The sequence below is a fragment of the Salmo salar genome, chromosome ssa26, assembly GCF_905237065.1.
Source record: "Salmo salar chromosome ssa26, Ssal_v3.1, whole genome shotgun sequence".
In the NCBI taxonomy this organism is placed as follows: Eukaryota; Metazoa; Chordata; class Actinopteri; order Salmoniformes; family Salmonidae; genus Salmo; species Salmo salar.
This window is the reverse complement of record NC_059467.1, coordinates 1,019,853-1,036,804: the sequence shown is the minus strand read 5'-3', so window position 1 is coordinate 1,036,804 and position 16,952 is coordinate 1,019,853. Positions and strand designations below refer to the sequence as shown.

Here is a 16,952-nt window from a genome sequence, read left to right as displayed (position 1 = left end):
TTCCTGCTATTAATGTTAAAGGTATAGTTCACTCAAATTACAAAATGAAATATTGGTTTCCTGTAAGCAGTCTATGGACAAGGTATGACAGCAATCTGTGCTTTGGATTTGTTGTCCACTGTTTCAAATGCTAACATTTAGCATTTGTGGCACAAATCCAATGCAAGTCACTGGTACCTATATTAGCATTTTCACGCTTCATGGCCAAATCATCCTAAAGTATCTACAAATTGATTGTGTAGCTCAATGATGTTACTTATAAAAATGCTAATATAGTGTCCATTGACTTGCATTGGATTTGTGCCACAAATGAAAAAAATGTTAGCATTTGAAACCGTGGCCAGGTAAACAAAACCAAAACACAGGTTGCTTTCATACTTTGTCCATAAACTGCTTACAGGGTAAGGACACCAATGTGTAATTTGGGTGAAATAACCCTTTAAATAATTTTTTACAAAAAAATCACCTAATAGCAGGAACAGCACCAACTAGTGGTCAGAACCTAGTAATATCAGGATGTAGTATGGGACATAAACCTAACCACTTCAATAACACATTTTTCTGATCACCACATTCACTGAGAATGCATTACATAGGATGAAGAAACAATACTCAGAGCCACAGCTGATACTGTAGATTCGTTGTTGGGCTGGGATTGGCGTGGGGTATGGGGGGTCCATGGGTGGCTTTTGACCATTTCTTTGTATTCCTCAAAGTTTAGTCCAAATTGGATGTTAGGTACTGTTGAATATTATATGAATCCTATCAAATGAAATGGGCAATTTGGGTGCAATCAATTAGCTTAGAGAACAAATTATATTTCAAAAAAATAATGTTGCATGAATGCTAATCTTATCTGCTTTTAACTACAGAAATGATTTCACAACAATCTGAAATGACGTGGAACGACCCTTAAGGATGTTCGGAACAGTTCCCATGTTTGTCAGCAAAGGTCTCCTTAGTCAGATCTCCCAGCAACAGCGTGCTCCGCTGTTTCTCTGGCTTCTCCGCTCTTTAGTGTTTTTAATATCGCTGGTGGCTTGAGGCCGTGGCATTAAAGCTTTTGTCCTGGGAAAGCTCCCATGGACCCCAACTTTGTATTCTTTCCTGACCTGGTTACAAAGGAATCTGCACTGCTACTGCTGCTATTAGTGGCTGTAGGGGGTCCAAGCCAATGGAAGATGTCACGTTTGTAATGTTCACTTCTGGCCTTGGGATTTTCATTAGAAACTGATTCTCATACTGTACTGTATAGCTGCGATCACACTGCACTTAGCCCAGGGTTAACAGCCTTCTTAGCCCTGGGTTAAGAGAGATTTCAGCCCAGGCTAAGAACAATGCAGTGTAAAAAGGCATTATTTCTCAATGTTTGTACACTTAGACAGTGATTGATTAATTCAACGATTCAGTGTCAGTTTTTCCTTTTAGATTTTGATGAATACAATTACATGGAGGAGGGACCTCATTCTACATCAGCAGTTCTACTCTGAGACGCTTTATGAATGTGCTCCCTAATCTAGCTCCACTTTCTTACATGGGTAGGAAGGCAGCAAGTGCGATGGGAATTCAAAGTAATATGATCTCTTTGGCTCTGGCAGGTGACTATCCTTCGGGGTAAAGATGGCTTCGGCTTCACCATCTGCTCGGACTCACCTGTGCGTGTTCAGGCTGTCGATCCAGGTAAGTTGTTGCCTGGTCCCAGATCTAATTGTGCTCTCTTGCCAGCACTATGGCAAGGATGTTTGAGCAAGGCACCTAACCCTAATTGCTCCAGGGTCACGTGATGACAGGGCAATTCCACGTTAACAGAATGATGCTGAATCTCAGATTTTTTACTTTAAAATGTATATCAAACCAAAAACAATGATTGCAAAGTAAAAAAAAAACATACTGCTCTATGCATAAGGACAACTTTTAACAATTTCCACTGAATATTTCATAAAAACACATTTACTTGAAGAACAGTGCAGATGCAAAGTTTGGTAACAGAATGACAGTTTGTGCTGTTTGTGTCGTCATTCTGTTACCAAACTTTGCATCTGCACTGCTCTTCAAGTAAATGTGTTTTTAAATAAAATATTCAGTAGAAATTGTCATCTTTGTGCATAGTATGGTTTGTTTAAAGCTATAATCCTTAGTTCCTACAGTGGTTCCTCAATTTAAAGTTTTGAAGTTATGCTGCGGTGCATTGAGATACATTATGATATAGTACAGTGAACTGAATAATGAGGATAAAGAAGAAGAGGGTGATTTTGAATTTAGAACAATAGTGTAAGAATTGTTCTTCTTCTGGGCCTCCGAGTAGAGCAGCGGTCTAACATGCTGACCAGACCGCTCATGTCCGCATGTTGATTTTGTCCACCCACATCAGACGCGTATCAGGACACGCAGGTTGAAATATCAAAACGAACTCTGAACCAACTATATTAATTTGGGGACAGATCGAAAAGCAATTACACTTGCTTGGGTGGGTTGAGATCATTAAATATGAAAGCACTAAACCTCTCTCTAAAAGCTTCACTTATTCAAAAGTTTTACTTGAACCCTAAATGGTTCTCAAGTAGATTACTAAGAAAGATCATTCATTGTTTAAAAATTGCCTTTGTGTAGATTGTCATGTCTCATTTTCGATTAATTGAAAATTATACTTTTTTCAAAGTATCTCTCTTTTTCAAACAATCATTGCAGAGCTGTCCATTGGTGTGTGTGAGTACCTGTGCTGTGTGTTTTGGGCTTTCGTGCCCTTGTGGATAGCGCAGATGATTACGGGTCTTCTCCCGTGTGATATTAGTGTTATTTAATCGAGGTACTCCTCGCTCTTTTTTTGGGTTTCAACCCTGTGTTTTTGTTGATTTACAGCATTACCCCAAAAATGGAGGAGGCAGGTGGCAGCGGGAGGAGGTAGGGAACTGGTCTGTCTGCCCAATATAAAGGATCAAAACTGGCAGAGGAATAAAAATAGCATAAATAGGAAAGCATACCAGTTTCATTTGAGGACCAGGATGTTGACAACTGTGCCATACAGATTGCAAAATAGTTGGGAAGAGATTTTTGATATACTGATTCCATGGTACGATTCCATGAGTTGACATATAAAGCAACACAAGATTCAAGACTTCGTGCTTTTCAGCTAAATTTTTTATATAGAATTCTTGCCACTAACAAAATGTTGAATATTTGGGGCATAAAATCATCGAGGATACAGAATCAATAGACTTACATTTATTTTGGTATTGCCCTCAGGTAGCCTGTTTCTGGTCTCAGGTTCAGGAATGGCTGAAAATGCATTGATCTAAAATTGACCCTAGAAATAGTACTGTTAAGAGATCTGGAGAGACCGGGTCAGTCAATTACTAATGCTCTTAGTAAAAGTATTTATCTTCAACTCGCAATCTGTGGATTCTATTCGATTAGATAGATTGAAATTGTACGTTAAACATCCCAGCATAGTTGAAAGATATATGTTGTGATCCGAAGAGGGTGGCCAGCAGAGATCGGTGGGATGGGCTGAGGGAAGCTGAAGGTTGGGACGTGAAATTGGAGACAAGTAGGAGTGGAGTTAGAATGATGGTCAAAGATAACATTTTAAAATAAAGTCTAAATAAAACACAATAAAAAGTACATTTGAATGACACTGAGGGGCAGTGTTTTTACAGCTAATTCCGTTTTTTTGGCCTGGTGGGAGATCTGTCAACATGCCCTTGAGCAGGTCATTGACCCTTGATGCTTCTGTGTGTCACTCTGAATGGGAGTCTGTTGGATGACTGGTATGGTGTAGTTGTTGAGCAACTTCACTGCAAATATATTGTATGTTTAGGATATTCAATAAAATATTTTTATTAAAAAATAAATACAGTTTAAAAAAAGTAAATTTAGCAATTGAACAAAAATCCAATTCAATTTGAAAATGTCCTAATTGCAAAATCATGTAACAGAATTTGGGGATTCCAGAACTGTAATTTACATGTAAATAAACATAAGCATGTTTTATGTTTTTAATACTGCAGATAGAATGCTCTGTGTGCCAGAGATGGTACAATTCAGCTTGTCTGGGGATGACAAAAAAGGACTTCAACAAAGCCAAAATAGAAAATGATTGGAAGGGGCCTCTTTGCTGTTAAATTAAAGACATAAATAAATTAATGTTGTGCCTTGTAACTACTTTAAAATGTGGAACTGTTTCACAAAAAATGCAAACATTGATTTGGCATACAATTTAAGATTGTAAACATTGTACAACTTTATGTACACATGGTCTAACTTCAAAAATAACAAATTGCACTTGAAATTAACATTTCTTTAAAGTTATTGCAAAAAAAAATCATATTTTCACTTGTTTTATGCGACAAAACAAACAAAAAACGAACAAGTGACAACAATAAGGGATCATAGCTTTCACCTGGTCAGTATGTCATGGAAAGAACAGGTGTTCCTAATGTTTTGTACACTCAGTGTATATGTGTTGACTGAATATACGCAAGTGATGTCTCCTAAATTAACGAATTGATGGCACAGCCATATATTAGACTTGTCTTTTTCATGGAGGGTGTAAAACACTACAGAACTTCATTTGGAGTCTCTCTCCACTCAGCCAGGCACCTAAGCCTAGCAAACATAGCCTACATCAGGGTTCACCAAATGACAGCCTGCGAGTGATTTTATTTGGCCCCTCAAGTTTCCTAAGCAGATAAAATGATTTTTATTTAAGAAATCTGTTCCTAAGTATTCCCACGTATAATAGTTATCGTATAAGCAAGGTTAAGTAAATTATTATGTTTTAGTCGATCATTATATCTGTTTGGGCTTCTTGCGGTCCATTGGCAGTCTACAAATTATTATGTTCTGGCCCCCAACCATGCGCTCAAGAGAAAATCGGCCCGAGGCTGAATCTAGTTGATGATCCCTCTCCTACATCAAAATAATGTACACTATAATGTACACTTGTGTGAAGATTTAGTTGAGGTAAATTATTTTAATCATTAGCAGGACAAACGACACGATGTGGTCCCAAAAACATCTCTGATATAGGGTCCAGCATATCTCTTGCTGATGTCATTGAATGTCTCTGTTTAAGTAGTATTTTGATACTTTGTTTAAGGCAAACTTTGTGGATGGGGCCTCCCGAGTGGCGCGGTGGTCTAAGACACTGCACCACAGTGCAAACTGCGTTGCTACAGTTGCTGGTTCGATACCCGTGCCGCCCGAGACCAGGAGACCCATGAGGCAAGGCACAATTGCCCCAGCGTCATCCGGGTTAGGGGAGGGTGTGGCCGGCCGGGATGTCCTTGTCCAAAAAATAGGCATGTGCGCTTTTGTTTTTTCTCCCTCTAAAACAGAAATAAATCATTCTAAATAACAAACTGTCTTTATTTACAAATTAGTAAGAATGTCTCACCATATGTTCAAGAATGGCATTTTTCCCTTCATTCAGATTACAAACGCTCATTTTCAGTTATTTGAAAACAACTAAATCATCTCCAAAATATAGTTCTTTTTTAAACAAGCCATAGAAAGTTGGTTGCAATTTCAGTTTAATCCACCAGAAAAGACAGAACAAATATTACAACAAATATTGTGGTTAAACTCAAATATACTGATAAAAAAAAACTATAAATTGGAACCTTTAACAACCGGAAGGGAAAAAGTATTATTATTATTATTAACCCTGCATTATAATTATATAAAAGCCCCTTTTAGATATTCTGTGTTTTTATTTACAATAGTGATGGACAGCTGGAGGTATTTTGTTTTTCACAAGCGTAGCAGGCTGTGAAGTCTGCAAACAATGTTTCTAGGATGGGCTATTAGCAGGACAATATATATTGGTCATGGCTCTTGAGTGGCGCAATGGTGTAAGGCTCTCCATCTCAGTGCAAGAGCCATCACTACAGTCCCTGGTTTAAATCCAGGCTGTATCACATCCAACCATGATTGGGAGTCCCATAGGGCGGCGCACAATTGGCCCACCATCAACTGGGTTTGGCCGTCATTGTAAATAAGTATTTTTTTCATAACCTGTTAGGGCTAGGGGGCAGTATTTACACGGCCAGATAAAAAACGTACCCGATTTAATCTGGTTATTACTACTGTCCAGAAACTAGAATATGCATATAATTATTGGCTTTGGATAGAAAACACCCTAACGTTTCTAAAACTGTTTGAATGGTGTCTGTGAGTATAACAGAACTCATATGGCAGGCAAAAACCTGAGAAGATTCTGTACAGGAAGTGCCCTCTCTGACCATTCCTTGAGCTTCTTGACTCTTTTTATTGAAAACTTAGGATCTTTGCTGTAACGTGACACTTCCTACGGCTCCCATAGGCTCTCAGAACCCGGGAAAAAGCTGTATGATGTCGAGGCAGCCCCTGGCTGAAAAACATTAGCGCATTTGGATAGTGGTCGGTCAGAGTACTATGAGACTGAGGCGCGTGCACGAGGCGACCCCATGTTTTTATTTTCTCTCTCTTTGTACTAAAACACAGATTCGGAATATTATCGCTTTTTTACGAGAAAAATGGCATAAAAATTGATTTTAAACAGCGGTTGACATGCTTCGAAGTACGGTAATGGAATATTTAGATTTTTTTTGTCACGAAACGCGTCGTGCACGTCACCCTTCTTTACACTTCGGATAGTGTCTTGAACGCACGAACAAAACAGAGGATATTTGAACATAACTATGGATTATTTTGAACCAAACCAACATTTGTTATTGAAGTAGAAGTCCTGGGAGTGCATTCTGACGAAGAACAGCAAAGGTAATAACATTTTTCTTATAGTAAATCTGACTTTGGTGAGGGCTAAACTTGGTGGGTGTCTAAATAGCTAGCCCTGTGATGCCGGGCTATCACCTTAGAATATTGCAAAATGTGCTTTCACTGAAAAGCTATTTTAAAATCGGACATAGCGAGTGCTATGTTTATCGTGAGTAATTTAGTAAATTCACCGGAAGTTTGCGGGGGGTATGCTAGTTCTGAACGTCACATGCTAATGTAAAAAGCTGTTTTTTGATATAAATATGAACTTGATTGAACAAAACATGCATGTATTGTATAACATAATGTCCTAAGATTGTCATCTGATGAAGATCATCAAAGGTTAGTGCTGCATTAAGCTGTGGTTTGGGTTTATGTGACATTATATGCCAGCTTGAAAAATGGGTGTCTGATTATTTCTGGCTGGGTACTCTGCTGACATAATCTAATTTTTTGCTTTCGTTGTAAAGCCTTTTTGAAATCGGACAGTGTGGTGAGATTAACCCCTGTGCGGCGGGACCGACATCCAGCGAAAAATCATATCCAATTAGCATAACAAAATGTAATACTTTTTTTTTTCAATTTTTTTTCAAATTATAACGTTTTATAGACACACCTCTCCTGAATCGAACCACGTTGTCAGATTTCAAAAAGGCTTTACAGCAAAAGCAAAACATTAGATTATGTTAGAGGAGTATATCGTAAAAGTAGCCACATAGCCATTTTCCGACCAACCACATGCATCACAAATAACCAAAAAACAGCTAAATGCAGCACTAACCTTTGACAATCTTCATCAGATGACACACCTAGGACATCATGTTACACAATACATGCATTCTTTTGTTCAATCAAGTTCATATTTATATCAAAAACCAGCTTTTTACATTAGCATGTGACGTTCAGAACTAGCATACCCCCCGCAAACTTCCGCCGAATTTACTAACAATTTACTAAATTACTCACGATAAACGTTCACAAAAAGCATAACAATTATTTTAAGAATTATAGATACAGAACTCCTCTATGCACTCGATATGTCCGATTTTAAAATAGATTTTCGGTGAAAGCACATTTTGCAATATTCTAAGTACATAGCCCAGCATCACAGGGCTAGCTATTTAGACACCCAGCAGGTTTAGCACTCACCAATATCAGATTTACTATAAGAAAAATGGTCTTACCTTTCCTGTTCTTCGTCAGAATGCACTCCCAGGACTTCTACTTCAATAACAAATGTAGGTTTGGTCCAAAATAATCCATAGTTATGTTCCAACAGCGACGTTTTGTTCGTGCGTCCCAGACACTATCCCAATGGTAAATAACGGTCGCGCGCACGGCGCATTTCGTGACAAAAGATTTCTAAATATTTCATTACCGTACTTCGAAGCATGTCAACCGCTGTTTAAAATCCATTTTTATGCCATTTTTCTCGTAAAAAAGTGATAATATTCCGACCGAGAACCTGCAATAAGATAAACATCCGAAGGAAAATATATCACTGGGTCGAATCGGGCACGCGCCTAATTCCATTGTCCTCTGATGGGCCACTTGGAAAAGGCGATAATGTGTTTCAGCCTGAGGCTGCCTCGTCATCGTTCAGGTTTTTCCCGGGCTCTGAGAGCCTATTGGAGCCGTGGGAAATGTCACGTTACAGCTAAGATCCGGACTCTTCAATAAACAGAAGCAAGAACAAAAAAACCTTGTCAGACAGGCCACTTCCTGCATGACACCTTCTCAGATTTTTGCCTGCCAAATGAGTTCTGTTATACTCACAGACACCATTCAAACAGTTTTAGAAACTCTAGGGTGTTTTCTATCCATATGTAATAAGTATATGCATATTCTAGTTACTGGGTAGGAGTGGTAACCAGATTAAATCGGGTACGTTTTTTATCCGAACGTGAAAATACTGCCCCCTATCCCAAACAGGATAACAAATGTTGGTTTGGTCCAAAATAATCCATCGTTATATCCGAATAGCGGCGTTTTGTTCGTGCATCCCAGACACTATCCGAAATGGTAAATCAGGGTCGCGCGCATGGCGCAATTCGTGACAAAAAAAATCTAAATATTCCATTACCGTACTTCGAAGCATGTCAGCCGCTGTTTAAAATCCATTTTTATGCCATTTTTCTCGTAAAAAAGCGATAATATTCCGACCGGGAATGTCCATTTAGCTAAACTGAGGAAAGTAAACAAAGCTTTCGGTCGACGCGGGCACGAGCCTGAGTCTCACAGTACTGTAACCAGCCACTACCCAAACGCGCTACTTTGTTTCAGCCAGAGCCCGCAAAGCCACGATTCAGCGTTTTGCCGCCTTCTGAGAACCTATGGCAGCCGTAGGAAGTGTCACGGGACAGCTAAGATCCTCACTCTTCAATAAACAGAGACAAGAAGAACGACACCTTGTCAGACAGGCCACTTCCTGCATGAAATCTTCTCAGGTTTTTGCCTGCCATATGAGTTCTGTTATACTCACAGACACCATTCAAACAGTTTTAGAAACTTTAGGGTGTTTTCTATCCAAAGCCAATAATTATATGCATATTCTAGTTACTGGGCAGGAGTAGTAACCACATTAAATCGGGTACGTTTTTTATCCAGCCGTGTCAATACTGCCCCCTAGCCCTAACAGGTTAAACCTGCATATTTAGCTAAAAGAAATCCAGGTTAGCAGGCAATATTAACCAGGTGAAATTGTGTCATTTTGCGTTCATTACACGCAGTCAGGGTATATTCAACAGTTTGGGCCGCCTGGCTCGTTGCGAACTAATTTGCCAGAATGTTACGTAATTATGACGTAACATTGAAGGTTGTGCAATGTAACAGGAATAACGTTTTGTTTTTGAGATGATAGTTTCCGGATTCGACCATATTAATTACCTAAGGCTCGTATTTCTGTGTGTTATTATGTTATAATTATGTCTATGATTTGATAGAGCAGTCTGACTGAGCGATGGTAGGCAGCAGCAAGCTCGTAAGCATTAATTCAAACAGCCCTTTGCAATGCATTGCGCTGTTTATGACTTCAAGCCTATCAACTCCCAAGATTAGGCTGGTGTAACCGATATGAAATGGCTAGCAAGTTAGCCGAGTGCGCGCTAATAGCGTTTCAAACGTCACTCGCTCTGAGACTTGGAGTAGTTGTTACCCCTTGCTCTGCACGGGTAACGCTGCTTCGAGGGTGGCTGTTGTCGATGTGTTCCTGGTTTGAGCCCAGGTAGGAGCGAGGAGAGGGACGGAAGCTATACTGTTACACTGGCAATACTAAAGTGCCTATAAGAACATCCAATAGTCAAAGGTATATGAAATACAAATCATATAGACAGAAATAGTCCTATAATTCCTATAATAACTACAACCTAAAACTTCTTACCTGGGAATATTGAAGACTCATGTTAAAAGGAACCACCAGCTTTAATATGTTCTCATGTTCTGAGCAAGGAACTTAAACGTTAGCTTTTTTACATGGCACATATTGCACTTTTACTTTCTTCTCCAACACTTTGTTTTTGCATTATTTAAACCAAATTGAACATGTTTCATTATTTATTTGATGCTAAATTGTTTTATTGATGTATTATATTAAGTTAAAATAAGTGTTCATTCAGTATTGTTGTAATTGTCATTATTACAAAGAAAACATTTTAAAAAATCGTCCGATTAATTGGTATCGGCTTTTTGGTCCTCCTATAATCGGCATCGGTACCGGCGTTGAAAAATCATAATCGGTCGACCTCTTCAACAGATGGAAAAAAACTACACCAGTCAAGCAATTCATTTCTACAATAATCTTCATTTTAATTTGACTTTTCAAACTACAAGAGGGCTTAATTGGAGTCTATTTCTTCGGAGCCTAGGCCTATGTAAAATAACTTAGCCTACCTCAGCCAGTTTTGAGGCTTAACAGCCTTAACAGCCTAATAGAAGAATGATTTTTTATTATTAGGCCAACTTAGAATTGCAACTGGTCAAAAATGTAGCATCCTACATAAAACAATTATTTTTAAAAAGGCTGTCTGTGTCGGGATAGCCTGCTATTGTAACGGCATAACAAACAAAACATACTGTCAGCTTAAGACGTAAATATTCCTGGATACCCTCTCACAATAATATTAGTATTTACTAAATACAGTCATATAGGCCACTAAGTAACTTATTCAATGAGAAAAGTTGCATTTCCTCTTGGACATGATCTTGTGGATGTCTGGTTTAATGGATGGATGTGATCGAACAACTCAAGCTTCCTAGTAAAGGCCTCAAATTTCTCCACCATGTCCGCGAATGTTTCCCTCTTCCTTGTAACTGCAGATTTAACCCGTTTAAGTTACAGAATATGCCCGGAAAAAAAGCTGTGTGCAGCTTGCAGTTAACGATTCAATGTTTCTGCATCGGGCCTCGATATGGGGCGGGAAGGCCACTGAAAGTTCTATGCTTAGATTCATAATTACGTCTGAGATTGAATTATTTGCAAACAGCGATATTTTCATTGGAAATAAGACACACTGGCTTGGCATTGGGAAAATATGGAAAGATGAATGCATATCTCTTTGTACATTTTTCTCAGAAACTTAAATTTTCATTATCCACCTTCTTGATAATTTTTGAGAGCGACATTTTATCTTGCTATCAAGCAAATTGTTCTGAACAAATGTTGACGTTAAAAAAAGTAGTGTAGTCTACAGTAGGCTACGTAGATCTGTTTTTCCCCACCAATCAACGCACAAAGAAAGACAAAAATAATAATTGACTAGAGACAGTGATTTTATGAGCGTAATCACATCAAAATGATCTTATTGTCACTGAATTTATTATGTACTAATCATATGTGTTTAACATGTTATATTTGTAGTGTAGGCCAATTAATTGTGCTAAAATGATATACTTGTTATGTTCTGGCCCTCCGTCATCCAATTGTTATAATAGGATTTGAAGCAATAGCCTACCCGGGTGTGGTCAACTATTTCAGCACCATTTCGCGCTGCTCTGAGTCAAGCATTCGGACTGGTCTTGATAAATCAATGAGATTTTTATTTTCACTGAATCTCCTTTTGGGTATTGGTTAGTATATATTTAGTGTGGAAATGGTCATGTTTCATTTTTTGTTTTTCTTGGAATACAAACACCATAATATTAATCAAATTGATTAAGCTAAATTTAAAATAAATCCCTTAAACTATGTTCTTACAAAAAAGTTCAGCCAATATTACAAAAAGTCAAATGCTTCTCAAAGATGCCCTCTGGTGGTAAAACTAGCACTAACTAGCATTAACCCCTGGTCGGGCTCCGTCCCGTATGCGGGACCGACATCCAGCGAAAAATCCTATCGCCATTAGCATAACAAAATTTAATATTATTTTTTTTCAAATATAGGACTATGTTATACCGTTTTATAGATACAAATCTCCTGAATCGAACCACGTTGTCCGAATTCAAAAAGGCTTTACAGCAAAAGCAAAACATTAGATTATGTTAGAGGAGTATATTGTAAAAGTAGCCACATAGCCATTTTCCGACCAACCACATGCATCACAAATAACCAAAAAAACAGCTAAATGCAGCACTAACCTTTGACAATCTTCCTCAGATGACACTCCTAGGACATCATGTTACACAATACATGCATTCTTTTGTTCGATAAAGTTCATATTTATATATAAAAACAGCATTTTACATCGGCGCGTGACGTTGACTAACTATTTTCCCTCAAATGCATCCGGTGAAACAGCGCTACAATTTACTAAATTACTATTCGAAAACATTTTTAAAATGTAATATTGTCATTCTAAGATTTATAGATGAATATCTCTTGAAAGCACCTGTAATGCCAGATTTAAAAATAACTTTACTGGGTAATCACACTTTGCGATAAAAGGGGATGCGATACTCAGAAAAATAGGCTACCGTTACAGGTCAGCGCCATCTTGGAACAATCGCATATCAAATCTACTCTTGTATACTATTGTCAATAATCCCTTACCTTTCATTATCTTCATCAGAAAGCACTTCCAGGAATCCCAGGTCCACAACAAATGTATTTTCGTTCGAAAAAGTTCATCCTTTACGTCCCAATAGCTTGTTCTTGTTAGCGCGTTCTGAAGGCTGCTCCAAAACTTCCGTCGGCCGCGGGACTCCTCTTTCAATAAAATGTTTTTTTTTTAAATTTATGTTCGTTCAAACATGTCAAACGTTGTATAACATAAATCTTTAGGGCCTTTTTCAACCAGAGCTCCAATAAGATTCAAGGGGGACGATTGCATTGTCTTTCTAAACGTTTCGAAAGGGGAGGGTAGCCAGGGGCGCCGGCGTCATAATGGTGATGGCCCTCCTCATGTGACCACTTTCCACAGCGTCTCATTCAGTCAGTTTTCACAGTAGGAGACTCAAACCACTTTGTAAAGACTGGGGACATGTAGTGGAAGCAATAGGAAGTGCTCAATGAACCATTGCTCACGTTGTGATTTATAGGCAAAGTGATGAAGTTGAGTCCGCAATTCAGAATTCCACATCCTGTTACGATCGGTCTCGGGGTTTTGACTGCCATATGAGTTCTGTTATACTCACAGACACCATTCAAACAGTTTTAGAAACTTTAGGGTGTTTTCTATCCACAAGTATTCATTATATGCATATCCTAGCTTCTGAGTTTGAGTAGGAGGCCGTTTAAAATGGGCACGAATTATTTTCAAAAATCGCTGTAGCGCCCCCTATCCTAGGCGACCGTCAAGAGGTTAATGGCAACACTGGCTGACAATTAAATCACGTGCCATAGAATTATGCGGCAGCCCGCAAGGTGTGCTGCAGTATGACCCAACTTTTACAGTAAGAACCACTGTAAAAAAAAAAAAGTCCTGATTTAAAAAATGGTGTAGATGTGCTCAAAGATGTTCTCTGGTGGTTTAAATGAGCATTAACGGCAAGCACTGTAGCACACCCTCCATACCACGGCATACCACACGCTCTACCGTGGTTTGACACAACTTTTAATTGAGGAACCACTGTACCGGAAGCGCTGTGGGTAAAATCACTGGGGATGCCAAGCTAATAAAAAAGCCATATTACAACCTATGTTGTGATATTTGCGTTGTTTGCTCTATAAATAATTTGTTCATATGCCACCATGATATACAACAAGACCTGGACAACAAAAAGACAAGTCACACAGTGGCGGAATAAATTCAACTACATATATGTTTGTTTCATCACAAAACTGGAGAGCAATATCTGTCCGGTGAAGTCCACAAAGCAAATATTGTGCATAACAAACAGTTATATGACCTGCAGCATGGTCAAGCAAGTTAATGTGTGACAGTTTACTAAACAACTACTGATTTAGAACCACAGAATTACCGCAAGTCAGCACAAAGACAACAGGAGCACTGCTTTCCGCTATTCCAGCATCATTTCAACTTAGACATTTAAACATCATCAACTCAACAAATCTATATACAGTACCATTCAAAATAAAATATATTTTGATTTGTTTAACACTTTTTTGGTTACTACATGATAACATATGTGTTATATCATAGTTTTGATGTCTTCACTATTATTCTACAATGTAGAAAATAGTAAAAATTAAGAAAAACCCTTGAGTAGGTGTGAGTAGGTGTGTCCAAACTTTTGACTGGTACTGTATCCTTAGTTTAATACACTGAAAATAAACTTAAAGATACCAAAAACAATTCATGTGTCTGGCCATGGGACTGATGTCTGTCTGCACACACACTGTGTGTGTGCGTGCTTGCATACAAAAAGAATTGGGGGACTCACCCAACTTGTAAACTAGTTGAACACCAATGCCATTCTCCTCTCTTTCATGTTGGCAAAACGGTCTATGGCTCTCATTCAGTGAGCTTTTAGTTTTTGTTTTCATAGGCTACCTAGCTAAAATGCTTGCTAACCTAACTTCCTAACATGGGCTACAAATTGGGCTCTTGTGTGGCGCAGTGGTCTAAGACACTGCATCGCACTGGTTCAAATCCAGGCTGCATCACATCTGGCTGTGATTGTGAGTCCCATAGGTGCACAATTGGCCCAGTGTTGTCTGGGTTTGGCCAGGGTAGGCTGTCATTGTAAATGAGAATTTGTTCTTAACTGACTTGGCTAGTTAAATAAAATATTGAACTTCAATTGTCTCAGGCCAGTGCACAATATATGAATTTATGGTTAGATCAGAATTTCCGTCATAATCATTGACCTGTACGGAGAATTAAGTCCACATCTCCATCCATGGCTGAGGAAAGGGCTGATTTAGCAAGCTAGCTACTGCAGGACATCAACACAAGCAGACCAGAATCAAACAGGTTTGTCTGACAATGATGACATTTTGCTTAGGATGTGATTTGATTGGTGTGAATCCAAATCCCATGGGGGGGCATTTTGCTGCTCCAGGAAAACCCACAGTTGAGCTCAGCTCAACACTGATTGGCACATTTTTTTAAATCATTTTTTTTATCAAGGTGGTCTATTTAATTGCTTGCTTGCTGGTATCGATCAATCAAATGCTATGGCGGCAATATGTCATACTCTTTTGTTCCAGACAGATACATGGACTACACATACTGAAACAGAGGGTCGCTGTTCCCTCAATCAGATTTCTCCGGTTTGATTCAGCCACTTGCAAATTTACAGAAAATAATGAAAACACAGAGAGATGAAAGACAAATTATTTTATAATTGTACATTTTTATTGGTCAAATATTTGGGGAAGCCTGGCTTCCTTTGGCATCCATGAATACACGCCACTGCACTGTACAGTCGTGGCCAAAAGTTTTGAGAATGACACAAATATTAATTTCCACAAAGTTTGCTGCTTCAGTGTCTTTAGATATTTTTGTCAGATGTTACTATGGAATACTGAAGTATAATTACAAGCATTTCATAAGTGTCAAAGGCTTTTATTGACAATTACATGAAGTTGATTGTCACGTCCTGACCAGTATAAGGGGTTATTTGTTATTGTAGTTTGGTCAGGACGTGGCAGGGGTGTGTTTGTTTTGTGTTGTCGGGGTTTTTGGGTTGTGTTCTATGTTTTCTATTTCTATGTCTAGTTTATTGGTTTGACCTTCAATTGGAGGCAGCTGTTCCTCGTTGCCTCTAATTGAAGGTCCTATTTAGTAGGGGTGTTTTTCATGGGGTTTTTGTGGGTAGTTGTTCCTTGTTTAGCTGTGTGCCTGACAGGTCTGTTTTCGTCGTTCTTTTTGTTCAGTGTTCTTTTGTTTAATAAAGAAGAAAATGAGCATTCACATTCCCACTGCATTTTGGTCCAATTCATACGACACCTGTGACATTGATGCAAAGAGTCAATATTTGTAGTGTTTACCCTTCTTTTTAAAGACCTCTGCAATCCGCCCTGGCATGCTGTCAATTAACTTCTGGACCACATCCTGACTGATGGCAGCCCATTCTTGCATAATCAATGCTTGGAGTTTATCAGAATTTGTGAGTTTTTGTTTGTCCACCCGCCTCTTGAGGATTGGCCACAAGTTCTCAATGGGATTAAGGTCTGGGGAGTTTCCTGGCCATGGGCCAAAAATATCAATGTTTTGTTCCCCGAGCCACTTAGTTATCACTTTTGCCTTATGGCAAGGTGCTCCATCATGCTGGAAAAGGCATTGTTCGTCACCAAACTGTTCCTGGATGGTTGGGAGAAGTTGCTCTCGGATGATGTGTTGGTACCATTCTTTATTCATGGCTGTGTTCTTAGGCAAAATTGTGAGTGAGCCCACTCCCTTGGCTGAGAAGCAACCCCACACATGAATGGTCTCAGGCATGACACAGGGCTGATGGTAGCGCCCACCTTGTCTTCTCTGGACAAGCTTTTTTCCGGATGCCCTAAACAATCGGAAAGGGGATTCATCAGAGAAAATGACTTTACCCCAGTCCTCAGCAGTCCAATTCCTGTACCTTTTGCAGAATATCAGTCATTCCCTGATGTTTTTCCTGGAGAGAAGTGGCTTCTTTGCTGCCCTTCTTAACACCAGGCCATCCTCCAAAAGTCTTCACCTCACTGTGCGTGCAGATGCACTCACACCTGCCTGCTGCCATTCCTGAGCAAGCTCTGTACTGGTGTTGCCCTGATCCCGCAGCTGAATCAACTTTAGGAGACGGTCCTGGCGCTTACTGGACCTTCTTGGGCGCCCTGAAGCCTTCTTCACAACAATTGAACCGCTCTCCTTGAAGTTCTTGAT

The 16,952-nt window shown here is 39.1% G+C and overlaps 1 protein-coding gene across 2 annotated transcripts in view; it reads left to right on the top strand.

Moving 5' to 3' along the window:
• rgs3b (regulator of G protein signaling 3b) overlaps positions 1-16,952 on the top strand; it is a 103,750-nt gene that overhangs the window by 14,237 nt on the left and 72,561 nt on the right. For both annotated transcript variants that reach the window (XM_045708483.1, XM_045708484.1), the window contains exon 2: positions 1,599-1,680. In XM_045708483.1, coding sequence (XP_045564439.1) covers positions 1,599-1,680 — 82 coding nt within the window. The remainder of the gene's footprint in view (positions 1-1,598; positions 1,681-16,952) is intronic.